The sequence below is a fragment of the Phascolarctos cinereus genome, unplaced genomic scaffold, assembly GCF_003287225.1.
Source record: "Phascolarctos cinereus isolate Bilbo 61053 unplaced genomic scaffold, phaCin_HiC Scaffold_726;HRSCAF=1367, whole genome shotgun sequence".
Lineage (NCBI taxonomy): Eukaryota > Metazoa > Chordata > Mammalia > Diprotodontia > Phascolarctidae > Phascolarctos > Phascolarctos cinereus.
The window spans coordinates 43,715,389-43,729,342 of NW_027556098.1; the positions used below are offsets into that span (position 1 = coordinate 43,715,389).

The 13,954-nt window shown below is 36.8% G+C and overlaps 1 protein-coding gene across 4 annotated transcripts in view; it reads left to right on the top strand.

Annotated features, from left to right (window-relative positions):
• The window catches only part of WDR4 (WDR4 tRNA N7-guanosine methyltransferase non-catalytic subunit), a 51,860-nt gene that overhangs the window by 11,786 nt on the left and 26,120 nt on the right, over positions 1-13,954 (top strand). For all 4 annotated transcript variants that reach the window (XM_020973909.2, XM_020973910.2, XM_020973911.2 and 1 more), the window contains one exon: positions 9,166-9,278. In XM_020973909.2, coding sequence (XP_020829568.1) covers positions 9,166-9,278 — 113 coding nt within the window. The remainder of the gene's footprint in view (positions 1-9,165; positions 9,279-13,954) is intronic.

The following is a 13,954-nucleotide window of genomic DNA, read 5'->3' on the forward strand; positions in this document are numbered from 1 at the left end:
CTCTGCTTGCTTTGCTCTTCATCAATTTGTGTAAGTCTTTCTATGTTTCTTTGTATTCATCATATACATTGTTTCTTACAGCACAGTTAATATTTCATTACACTTATGTATCATAATTTTACCTGGCCATTCCCCAATCGAGGGGCATCTATTTTATTTTATTTTATTTTGTTGCTATCACAAAAGTTGCAACTATAAATATTTTGGAGAGTTTGTGGACTTTTTTCTTATTGATGGATCCTTGGGAGTATAAGCCCAGTAATGGAGTCTCTGGTTCAAAGAATATGGACATTTTAGTAACTTTATTTTTATAATTTAAAATTGTTTTTCAAAATGTTTGTATCAGTTTGTAGCTCCACTAACAATATATCAGTGTACTTATCATTCCACAAACCTTCTGAAATTGAGTATGATCACTTTCTGTTATTTTTGATTATTTGCAGAATGTGAAGTTAAATCTCAGAGTTGTTTAGATTTGTATTTCTCTTATATTTAAGAGTATATAAAATATAATCTAGGATGTATAAAGTGTTAAGAAGATTAGAAAAGTGGGTTACATTATGAAAGACATTGAAGGCCAAACTGAGGATTTTGTATTTGATCCTGGAGGTGATAGGGAGCCATTAGAGTTTAGTACTGTGACGTCATTGTGCCTGTGCTTTAGGAAAATCAGTTTGGTGGCTAAATTGAGGATAGATTAGAGTAGAGAAAGACTTGGGGCAGGCTGACTCACCAGCAGGCTTTTGCACTTGTCCAGGTGGGAGATGACGAGGACCTGTACCAAAGTCCCTGTGGCAGGGTCAGAGGAGAGATGATATTGCAGAGGTGAAATGGACAAACCTTGGCAACAGCTTGGATATGGGAGGTGAAAGATATTGAGGAATTGAGGATAACTTCTAGATTGTAAGCCTGAGGAACTGGGAGGATTGTGTTGCCCTCTACAGTAATTGGAACATTAGGAGAGGGGGGAGGGTTTGAGGGACACAATGAATTTGCTTTTGGACATACTGAGTTTCAGATGTCTACTGGCTATCCAGTTGGGGATGTGAGATTGGAAGTTGATAGAGAAGTTGTGGCAGGATAGGTAGATTTGAAAATCGTCAGTATGGTGCCAATAATTAAATCCATGGAGGCTTATGAGATCACCAAGTGAAACAGTAATAGAAGGGGACATAGAACAGAACCCTGAGGGACACTTATAGTTAGAGAGTATGATCTGGATATTTGTGTTGTTCAGTCATTTTTCAGTCATGTTCTACTCTTTGTGACCCTATTTGGGGTTTTCTTGACAAAGATACTGGAGTGTGTGTCACTTCCATCTCCATATCATTTTACAGATGAGGAAACTAAGGCAAACAGGGTAAAATGTCTTGCTCAGGGTTACATCGTATCCGAGGTCAGATATGAACTTGGGAAGATGAGTCTTCCTGACTCCATGTTGGGCACTCTATCCACTGCCCCACCTATTGCGCCATGATTTGGGTGAGAATCCTGAGAAGGAGTAGTCAGATAGGTAGGAGGAGAACCAGGAGAGAAGGGTATCCTGAAAACCTAGGGAGAAGAGAATATCAAGGAAGAGAGGGTAATCAGTGGTGTCAGAGGTTGCAGAAAGATTGAGGAGATTGGATATGAGAAAACACCAGTTTTGAGAACTGTTTAATTATAACTTTTGATCCCTTGTCTATTGGCAAACAATTATTAGGTTTTATATATATACATATGCACACACATATATATATATTCATTAATTGTTTATGTCTCTTGGATACCAAATCCTTATCAGAGAAATTTGCTACAATTTTTTTCCCTGTTCTCACTTCCCTTCTTATCCTAGATGCATTAATTTCGTCTACGTAGAAGCTTTTCAGTTTCATGAAATCAAGGTTAATAGATATTTTATCTTTTGTAATTACCGCTATCTCTTGTTTGGTTAAGCATACATCTCTTACCCATGACTGTGAGAGATATATGTCTTTCTCTTATAATCTTTTAATAGTATGATCTTTAATATTAAGGTCACTTTCCCATTTAGAATGTTTAATGGAATATATTTTCAGATGTTGTTCAAAGCCTAATTTTTGCCAGTCTGCTTTCTATGTGGCTTTTGTTTGGTTCATTCTAATTTTTAAGAAGTTTGTTACTTGGGCAAGGTTTTATACTCTTGTGCTGAGCTGTTAATTCCCTTTCCAATTCTTTCTTCCATAGGTCTCATTTCTTTTCTGATTTTTTTCTTCTAACACTCATTCCATTTATAAAAACATTTTTTAACTCTTGCCCTATAGTGGGGCCCCTCATTCCCCATGTCTTGCTTATGCAGCCTGTCACTGATCTCTACTCTCTCTCTGTTTGCACGCTTTTCCTTTTTGTCTCAAAAATCTGTTCAGTGGGTCCATTCGCTGTCATTATCCCAGAGTTGTCTCAGAAATTCTAACTCTCACCCCTCCTGAGGTAGGACAAGAGGTCTTTTCAAATACCAAATTCCCCAGTTATTCACAAGGTCCCCATCCCCCCTTCACAGAACATTTCTCTTCACCTATAGGAGCATTCATCAGTGCAGTCCCCTCCTGCCGCCAAAAAAGGGCCTTCCCCTTTTTCCTTCCCTTTTCAGTTCTTCTCTCCCTTCCTCATCCACTCCCCTCCAAGTTCTTCTCCTGAGAGACCACAGGGATCATCTTTCCCTCATTGCTAGCCCTAAATTTGACCCAGGCATATCACATACTCCTCTCTAGTCTCATTTTCCTTCCCCGTTTTGTATACCTTCCCATTTTGTAATGTAATCTTATAAAAAACATTGATTCACATGTAGGCAGTTTGTCAAAATGTTCTGTCAATCATTCCCCAAGTTGTCTTCTCCACTGTTAATGACCACCTTCCTTCTGTCTTTACTTCTATTCTATCTCCTTGTGTATATTCAGTAAAGTCTCTTACTGGCCCCTCTGTTAATCCCTTTCTTGCTGTTGCTATCCTTGGCTTCCACATACCTTCACCTTTTTTGCATTTCTGTTTGAATTTTTGAGAAATGAATATTCCTTTAAGTTCTAGTTCTAGGTTTCTTTCTTAGTATTTCAGATGCCCCCTATCTCCCCATTCCCCTTCTTAAAAGAATGTTTCAGTTGTGCATTTTTTTTCATTTATAGTTCAGATTTGTGGGGTTGGTCATCCTGGCCTGCATTCTAATAAGCTCCATTTCCTGTGTTTCCTAGTGGTTTCAGAATAGTCTTTGTGTTTGAATTTTCTTTCCTTTGTATTTGAAAATCTTTCTCCAGATTGCTTGCAGAACTTACTGTTTCTGAAATGAATTGTTAAATTTAACCACTTTATTTCTTGGAGTTTGCAACCTTGAGTTGTTTTCTGGAGGTAATCTATGAATTCTTTCAATTGGCATTCATTTTCTGTGTCCAGGAGTTCTGGGCAGTTTGGATGTATTACTTTTTGCGTTATGGTGTTTGGTTTTTTGATTTGTATTCTGGGAAATAATGCTTAACTGCTCTCCACACATCCTTTCTCTATACATTGTGTCTTCAAGATTGGTATGTTTTGCTTGGTTAGAGAGCAATTTTCTTTTAATATTATAATGTTTTCCTTCTCTTCTCAATTGCCTTCTACTTCTACATATTTATATTTTTGATAAGTTGTTCTCATTTGTTTCTTTGGTGAGACTTGCCATCTCAGATTCCAATTTTTCTATTCTTCCCATTATTCTGTTGTGCAGGCCATAAATTCTGCTTTTAAAACTCTTCTTTCATCTTTTTAAATCACTCAGGAACAGTGTGTTGTAGTTCCCTGTTCTCCTTAAATTCCACAGGATTCTCTTTCTTATCAAGTGTTGGAAAATTTTCCTTTGTTTTGTAATATTCAGAAATTTCTGAACTCATTGCTAGATCTGGAGACCATGTTTCCTTCTATTGTGAATATTTTCCCTGTTGATGTATCTGCTTGTGTTCAAAGTTTTTGAGTTCTCTTCTTTCTGAGATCTTTGGTAATTTCAGACTTTTCTTCCTTATTTTTCCCTATCTTCTCCTCACTTTCTGATTACCTTCCCTCTGGTGGTGATTTTCCTGAGGGGCTGATTGTCAAAGCGTCTCACTATTCTTACATGCTGGGCATTTCATGGTTCACCTGCCTAGATCTCTGTCGCAAATAATGGTTGTTTTGGGGTGGGGGGACGATTACACAATGGCCCCATCTGGGTGCTGGGCTTTTTGGATGTTTGGCTTATTGGAGTGCCACACAGCTCCCTCACACATATTGCTCTGTCTTGTTCCTTTTTTTCCTCAGTTCTCTGGCATAGGACTTCAGAACACAGCCATATTGGTACCACTGCAGTCAAGGGTGATTTGGAATTTGGGTCTCAGAGGCCCTGGGAATGAGAGACGTGTAGACAGGGTTTACACTCTGTTTTACACTCAGGCATGCATCTTGTTCCTTTCCCTCTTTTCTCCTCCAGAAACTTTTTGCAGTACAAAATGTTACTATGCTGGCCACTCTGGAGCCAGCAATTTTCCAAAGCCTAGACCCTGTAACTTCACAGCATTGGAAAGAATGAGGAGGACTAAGTATTGAGTTGAATTTTGTTGCAAGTCTGTGGGCTAAGTCCGTACATCTCCGTTGCTAGTAGTGTGGCTGGCAATCAGGGACAAACTCCTAATGCTCTCCTCTGAAAAAAATTATGCTATATTAATTTCACATATAGTTGACATATGTTCTCTCCCCAGTGGAATGTAAGCATTTTCATTTTTGTTTTTGTCCTCAGTACCTAGCACAGGTCCTGTCAACATAGGAAACAATAAATACTTGTTGATTAATTGAGATGTAGAAAAGGGTAGAAGAGGGGGCAAAAGGCCTCTGATTTCTCCTTTAAGTAGGCAGTAAGATCTCAGCTGAAATGAAGAGGGCAAGGATGGTGTAGAAGGCTTACTGAGAAGGTTTAGAATAGCCTTTCGGGGTACTGAGATCCAGAATCATTTAGGGAGTACTAAAGATATTATAAGGGATTGATATTAGATGTCTTTAGGTGGTTTCAGGATTTCTTCTAGCAGTAGTTGGTGACAGGTAGAGGGACTAATCTAGTGTTGGTGTTTGACAAAGCTTTAGCATTAATAGGATGGAGGAGGGGATAAAGGATTCAAAAATAGAGATAAGTCTCTGTAGAGTTGAACTGGTTAAGTGTTGAGTTCAGATTGGGAAAACAAAAAATAAGGTTAAAGCAGATGTGTTCTAACTGGGAGAGTACAAAATAATGATGGTATTAGAGGTCTCGGTGAAAATAAAATAAATGTATAAGGCATAAGGTATAGAAAGGATGGAAAGTGAGGAGTTTATGGTCTGATTGAAGCAAAAGACTTGTGAGAGATGGTGGGATTTACATATAGTAAATGATAGAGTCAGATTTGAACCTGTGCTTAGCCCAGGTATAGTAGATGTAGTAGAGTTGAGGAGATTAGAATTGAGAAGTTAGAGTATTTTCAGAATATCAACATGGATATCCCTAAAAACATAAGAGGAAAGAAAAACAGAAGACCAAAAGTTGAAGTAGAGCAGAAGGCTGTGAACCAGGCATTAAACTACTTGAGAAAGGAATAAAAATGACTCAGTTGAATGATTTTTGCAGTCTGTTTCAGCACAGGGAAGTAGACCGGGAGGCCTGGAGACAAGGTGTAGCCAGGAGAGAGGGCCACCCACAAGATTCCTGCCCAGGACCTAAACAAGGCCACAGCTATGCACTAGAGCAACAATTGGTTCAAAATACAGCAAAGAGTAGCCCAGCCTTGTGAGGATCAGAAATAAACGTCAATTGGCAGCTTTGTTGCTCAATAACCAATTCCAGGTCAGAGATCCAAGAGAGAATGAAGAAGGGTGATGTTCCAAGGTTAGGAGTGATAGCAGGCTCTAGGCTGTCTATCAAGGAACAATTTTGAGAAGCAAGCAAGGGCCATGTGGTTCTGACCCTAGAAAATGAGCAAGGTCTCAGTTATAACCTCTAGCCTAGTCTGAAGCCTGCAAGGGAGTAACTAGGGCTGGAATATCAGACCAAAGTGGAACCTACACACACACACACACACACACACACACACACACACACACACACACACACACACACACACCCACCCACACACACACACACCCACCCACCCACCTCTGAAACAGCAGAACTTTCTAGCTTCCCAATAGTGGCTGAGTCCAGCAGTACTGTATTGGAACTCCAAGTAGGGCAAGACCTTAGTTGTGCTGCTTAGATTCCCAGAACCAGGAGGGCAGTGATCAAACTGTGCCCTGGGTCAGACTACTTTGGGAGCACTAAAAGTTTTCAGGTCACCAACCTAAGCTGTCTCTTATCCTGGAATAAATCAATATTTAATAACCTGAGAAAGCCTAGACCAAGAGTGGGGAACCTGTGGTCTTGAGGCCGTATGTGGCTTTCTAGGTCCTTGGGTGCAGCCTTTGGACTGTGTCCAAATTTTACAGAACAAATCCTTCTGTTGAAGGGGTTTGTTCTGTGAAGTTTGGATTCAGTTAAAGGGCTGCACTTGAGGACCTAGAAGGCCACAGGGTCCCTCCCTCTGGCCTAGACATTTTTTTTTTAGGCAGTTGGGGTTAAGTGACTTGCCTAGGGTCACACAGCTAGTAAGTGTCAAGTATTTGGTCTGAGGCTGGATTTGAACTCAGGTCCTCCTGACTTCAGGGCTAGTGCTCTATCCACTGCGCCACCTAGCTGCCCCTAGCCTAGACATTTTCAACAGAAGTATGCAGACTCCAAAGTAAGGAAGTAGGTTGGAGCAAACAAAAAAGAACCCCATCATATAAAGAACTATTGTGGTGGCAGGGACACTCAAGACATAATCCCAGAAGAAAACGATCCTAACGTGCTTATAAAGTCTCAAAGAAAAACATAGCTTGGATACAGATTTAATTGGAATTCCTGGAAGTAAGACTTTTTTTTAACTTAAAATATGTTCTTAAATAAAATGAGTATGTAATATGAAAATATGTTTAATAGGAATGTTTATGTAGAGCCTGTATCAAATTGCATGCTGTTTGGGGAGTCAGGGAGAGAGGCGGAGAAAATTTAAAACTCAAAAACTTATGAAAGTGAATGTTGAAAACTAAAAATAAATTAATAAAAATTATTTTAAAAAAGAAATGTAAAAAAAAATAAAATGAGTATGTTAGAGTTCTTCTATAGGATAAAAATTGAAAAAGGAAATAACACCTTGGCACAAGAGGTGGGCACCTTACCCAAAGAACAAACTCTCTGAAATTAGGGCTGAAAAAATGGAAATTAATGACTCTGTAAGACAACAAGGAATATTAAATAAAATTTTTTAAAAAACCTGAAAGGTAAAAAAGTCTTTTCTAAAGCAGTGGACCTTGCAAATGGGTTGAAGAGAAAAAAATTAAGAATTATTGGACTACCTGAAAGCCATGATCAAAAAAAGAAAAAGAGCCTATACATTATAGTTCAAGAAATCTTAAAAAAAAAAAACAAAAAAACTGCCCAAATGTCTTAGAATTAGAGGACAAACTGGAAATAGAAAGACTCTCCCAGTCACCTGCTGAAAGAAACCTCAAAATGAACTCCCAGAAACATCGTAGCTAATATCCAGAGCTTCCAGGCCAAAGAAAAAAATGACTGCAAGCAGCCGGAAAGAATTCAAGTACCAAGGAAGCATAGTCAAGATCACACAAAATTTAGCAGGTATCACAATAAAGGATTGGAGATCTTAGAATAATCCCAGAAGGTAAAAGATATAGACTTACCACCTAGAATAACTTGCCCAGCAAAACTGAGTACAATTCTTTAGGGGAAAAAAATACCTCTGTTCTTTAATTAAATGGAAGACTTCCATATACAACTTTGAAAAGATTAGATACATATGTAAGATTGAAGAGAAATATAAAAAGGTAAACATGAATGAAAAATCAAAGGACAAGCTGTTTACCTTAAAATATAAGGAGATGATACATGTGTCCCCTCAGAATTCTATCATTATCTGGGAACATAGAGGGAGTCTAAAAAGACAGAGGACCTGGGAGTGGATGTATTATGTTTTGATATTAAAAGAAGCATGGAAAGGGACAAGGAAAGTGGTACATTTCAGGGAGGGGACAAAGGGATAGGAAAAGTGAGAATTATCTCACATAATTTGGGTGTGCAAGAAGATTATGCAAACAGGGATGCAGTGGGGGGATTGGACAATGCTTGAACTTCACTTTCATCTGAACATGTTGAAAGACTGGAGCCTATACACAAGTTAAGTATAAAAATACATTTCACTGAACAGGGAAACAGGCGAGAAGGAAGGGGAAGGGAAGTTAGATTAAAAGAGGAATTAGTTCTAAACAAAATAAGCTCTAAGGATGTACAAAGGTATTAAGAACTGGAAAGTAAGGGGATGCTGACCAGTTGGGGAAAGGCTAAACAAGTTATGGTATTAATCAATGTGGTGGAATACTATTGTGACATGAGAAATGATGAAGGAAATGGTTTCGGAGAAGCCTGAGAAGACTTGTATATACTGATGTAGAGTGAAGTGGGCCAAAACAGAACAGTTTATACAATGACAATATTGTAAAGACAACTTTAAAAGACTTAGAAACTCATCAGTGGAATGACTACCAACGATTCCAGAAGACTCACGATGACACATGCTGCTCCCTTCCTGGTAGAGATTGATAAGCACTGGAGAATGGGGATTTTTTTTTTGGACATCGCCAATGTAGGAATTTGTTTTGCTCAATTGATACATGTTTTTAAATATTTCCCTGCGCTTTTACAGGGATGGGAATGGGAGAGAGAATGAAGATTGCTCTTTAAAGGCAGAAACTGGTTTCATTTTGTCTTTGTATGTCCAGTACTGAACACGGTGCCAGACACATAATAGAAGCTAAAAAAAAAATGCTGGCTTGATTGATGTAGTTTTGGGAGTTGTCTGAATGTGAATGATAATGGAAGCCTAAAGAGTAGGCAGAATCATCTAGGGAGAGAGTATGGAGATTTACAGGAGATGGATGAAGGACAAATTTTGGGAGTGACCTGTATTTAGAAGTGAGAGAAAGAGAAGCCAGCTTGTTATTTTAAATTGTTATTCTGTTGCTTGGTAAGATGTCAATAGCTTTAGATAAACAAATTTATGTGAAATGAATTTTTTTTTCCTTTTCATGGAGGCCTTGAGTCCTGATGACCGTTATATTCTCACAGCAGACAGAGATGAGAAAATCCGTGTTAGTTTGTTTGCAGCACCGCACAACATAGAATCTTTCTGCTTGGGTCATACCGAGTAAGTAAATTGTTCTTCGCATTTGATAATAGTTGTAATGATACTTCACATTTATATAACGTTTTATAGTTTGTAAAGTGCATTCATCACAACTCTGTGAAGTAGGTAACATAAGTAGTTTTGTCCTTATTTTACTGGTAAAGGAAACTAAAGATAATAAAAGTTCAGTGATCTGCACAAGATCGCACAGCTAGTACATACTAGAGCTAAGAAATGGATGCAGGTCTTTTCACTTCAAGGCAAACACCACATTGTTTTTGTCTGATCATAATTCATGTATGAATTAATGTATGTATCATTACTTTTATTGTCCAAGGAAATTACAGTGTTTATGTCATGAGCCAATTTATTAGTTTTTGTTCAATCTTTATCAGCTTCACCACATGAAACTTAGCCTTCCAGTTCATGTAGATAAGTCTCATCAAAGGGCAGTAAGTAAGTATTGCTTTGGAGTTTCTTCTGAAATTAGTGGTACTTGCTGTTTGTTATGTTAATTAACCATGTTTTTTAGAAAGGGTTTATTTAGTTGATTAAATAATGTCCTCTTAGAATGAAATCCAATAATTTTTGACATAAGGCAAAGTACAGGTTGCTTGCAAAGTGATTATGAAGGAGACTACTGGGGGTCTGTTATAATTTATTTAGTTATCAGTTTGAAACTTGTGTTTTTGATGAAGTTTTTGTTTCAGGAGGATGACCACATAATTTGTAGGTATAGAGATTGCCTTATATCATGGACAGGTACTCAGGGGGCAAAAAATATATAGCTTAACACACACACACACACACACACATATATGTATATATGTTCTATTTTATTTTATTTTTGGCTAGGCAGTGGGGTTAAGTGACTTGCCCAGGGTCACACAGAGCTAGCGTTATGAACTCACATCCTCCTGACTTCAGGGCGGGTGCTCTATCCACTGTGCCACCTAGTTGCCCCATAGCTTAATATTTTTAACAGTTAAGAATTGACTCTCTGAACTAAAGTATTGCTTTTTTTTTGTTTGTGTGCTTAATTTTATTCTTTTTTCATTTAACATGTAGTTGCTTTCTTTCCCCTCATTTTCCCATTATTGAAAGGAAAAAAAAAAGCCCTGCAACAAGCATGCCTAATCAAGCAAGACAGATTCTTGCATTGGCTTTTCAAAGAAATGCATGTCTTATTGTGGATCTTGCTTTCATCACTTCTCTATCAGGCATTGGGTAGCATTCATCCTCAGTGGTCTTCTGCAATGGTGGTTGGTCATTGCATCAGTTGAATTAAGTTGCTTTCTTAAATGTACTACTCTCTGTCTCTCCCTCTCCCTCTCCCTTTCCCCCCCCCCCTCTCTCTCTCTCTCTCTCTCCCCTTCCCTCCCTCCCTCCATAAGAACAGTTTTATCTTTAATTCTCTGAGTTTTGATGTCTAAAGAAGGCATTTCTATTGAAACTTGTAGTTATTCTTGTACAAATATTTAATTGAAGTTTTCCCAAGGAAAAGCTTTAGTTTAATTTGCTGGAAAATGTTTTAAAGTATTATATTTGAAGTAATGAAAGAAATTAGGAAGTTAGTTATAAATTTTTGAAATTCCTGATGATTAATCTGAATTTGAATGATTTCCTAATTTTAAAAAAAATTCCATTTTATTTTATTTTCAGTTTCACGTTTTTCTCCCCTCTTTCCCCTGATTCTCCCACGCATTGAGAAGGCAAAATAACCCCCCCAAAACATTGTAAATACATGTATAGTCATGCAAACCATGTCAACATATTAGCTATGACTTCAGAAAAGAAAGAAAAAGAGAAGAAAATCTGCTTCTCACTGCTCTCTGAGTCCATCACCTTTCTGCCTGAAGGTGGTAGCATGTTTGATCATAAGTCCTTTGGAATTGTGATTGGCCATTCATTTTATTGATTAGAATTACTAAGTTTTTCAAAGTTGATGACTTTTATAACATTGCTGGTAGAGTATATATTGTCCTCCTGCTTCAGTTCAGTTCATTTTACATCATTTCATACAAGTCTTCTCAGATTTTTCTGAAACTATTGCCACCTTCATTTCTCATAGTACAATAGTATTCTATTGCATACATATACCATAATTTGTTCAGCCATTCCCCAATTTGTGGGCATCTTCCAAGAGAGCTACTATATATGTTTTTGTACATGTGGAGTGCTTTTCTTTTTTCTTTAATCTCTTTTGGTCTCTAGACCTAGTAGCAGTATTGTTAGGTCAGAGTTTAGTAGTCACCAGACAGAGTTTAATAGATTTTTGGGGCATCATTCCAAATTGCTTTCCAATATGGTTGTGCTGGTTCACATCTTCATCAGCATTGCATTAGTGTACCTACTTTTTCCTGATCTGCAGTTCACAGTTCTGAGGCCTACTATCAAAGTTTATAATCACCATCTTTCTGGAATCATATTACTGACTGGAATAAAATAGGGTCCAACTAATCATCTATCACATTGGCTTGAGAGCTTTGAAACTTGGGTATGATGTTCCTGTGAGTTTTCATCTTGGGATCTCTTTCAGGTGGATTTTTTTCTATTTCTATTTTTACCCTCTCATTCTAGAACTTCAGGGCAATTTTCCTTAATAATTTATTCTAATATAGTATCTAGACTCTTTTTTTGATCATAACTTCCAGGTAGTCCAACAATTCTTATATTGTCTCTCTTTAATCAGTTTTCCAGATCAGTTTTTCTAATGAGATGTTTCACATTCTTTTCTATTTTGTTCATTCTTCTGATTTTGTTTTAACATTTTTTGGTGTTTTATGAAGTCATTAGGTTCCCTTTGTCCAATTCTAGTTTTTAAGGCGCTATTTTCTTAAGGTTTTGGATCTCTTTTTCTAATGGGTTGACTTCCTTTTCATAATTTTCTTGATTTCTTGGATTGTATGTTTTTCCCCCTAATTTTTCTTCAACCTCTCTTATTTGATTTTAAAATTCCTTTTTAAGCTTTTCCAAGAACTCTTTTTGGACTTGTGACCATTTTACATTTTTCTTTGAAGTAGGAGTGGCTTTTTTAACTTCACTGTCTTCTGAGTATGAACCCACATCTTCTGTATTGCTGTAGTGTCTATCTGTGATGATTGGTTTTATCTCCTTTGCTTATTCATTTTTTGAAGTGGTTTATTTTTATAGTCATGTTCTAGTCCTGTGGTGTGGGGAATGATGCCTGAGGTTTCAGGTTTTTGTCTGTTTATTTTCTGAGCGCAATTTAGATCTGTTTTTATATGAAGAACATTTTTAAATTGTGTTCCTATAGTTTCTGTGTGTTTCTTGACAAGTAAATTCTTAAATATTTTATACTGTCTGTAGTCATTTTCCATGAAATTTCTTTTTCTTTTTTTCCTGGTTTTTGTTGGATAGAAATACTGATGGCCTTTATGGGTTTATATTATATCCTGCAACTTTGCTAAAGTTGTCAATTGTTTTGGCTAGTTTGTTAGTTAGCTCTTTAGGGTTCTTTAAGTAAACTAGCATTATCTGCAAAAGTGATAGTTTTGTTTCTTCTTTGTCTGTGCTTATTCATTCAGTTTATTTTTCTTACTGCTATAGCCAGCCTTTCTGGTACAATACTGAATAATAATGGTGATAATGGACATCCTTGAGTCACCCCTTATCTCATTGGAAAGACTTCTAGTTTGTCTCCATTACAGATAAATGCTTGCTTTTGGTTTTGGACACTTACCATTTTAAAGAGAGTTCCATTTTTTCTTGTGCTTTTTAGTGTTTTTAACAGGAGTGAGTATTATATTCTATCATAAAACTTAACTTTTTCTGCATCAGTACTCATTAGAAAAATTGCTTTGTAGTTTTCTTTCTGTTTTTATTCTCCCTGGTTTAGGTATCAAGGCCATATTTGTGTCCTTGAAGGAATTTGGTAAAATTCCTACATTACCTGTTTTTTCAAAGTTTGTGTAGTATTTTAATTAAGTATTCTTTACAGGTTTGGTAGAATTTGCTTGTAAATCTGTGGAGTCTTGGGGTTTTAATTATTTTAATTAATATACTTCTATGATTTGGGACATTTTTTCATATGGTTATTGATATTGATATTTTTCTTTGAGAATTTCTTACTTGTATTTTGTGACTGTTAATCTATTGAGGAAGGCTCTTTTTCTTATATATTTGAGACAATGCCCTATATATCTTAGTTTTTAAGCCTTTCTTAAAGAAGTTTGCCAGATTTTTTTGCTTGTTAATTGTTTCTATTTTAGTAGCATCTGTACTGCTTTTGTGCAAAATTTTTTTTTTTTTTAATATGTCATGATATATATGTCTGTTTATGTTCTGTGATCATCTCTGTCTTTCCAGGTGTTTTTGCAGTCTGCCTGCTCATCATTTCTTATAGCACAATAGTATTCCATTACATTCATATACCACAGCTTGTTCAGCCGTTCCTCAATTGATGAGCATCCCCTCAATTTCCAATTCTTTGCCACCACACTAAAAGCTGCTATATATATTTTTGTACATGTAGGTCCTTTTTCTGTTTTTGTGATCTCTTTGGGATACAGATCTAGAAGTGGTATTGCTGGGTCAAAGGGTATGTACAATCTAGTACCATTTTTTAAAGAGAAAAATCGGGAAAACTGATAATACATGGAAAAAGTCTGAAAATATATGCAATTTACCACACTCATGGACAGTAGTTTGAACACCTGAAATCAGGAAGATCTGAG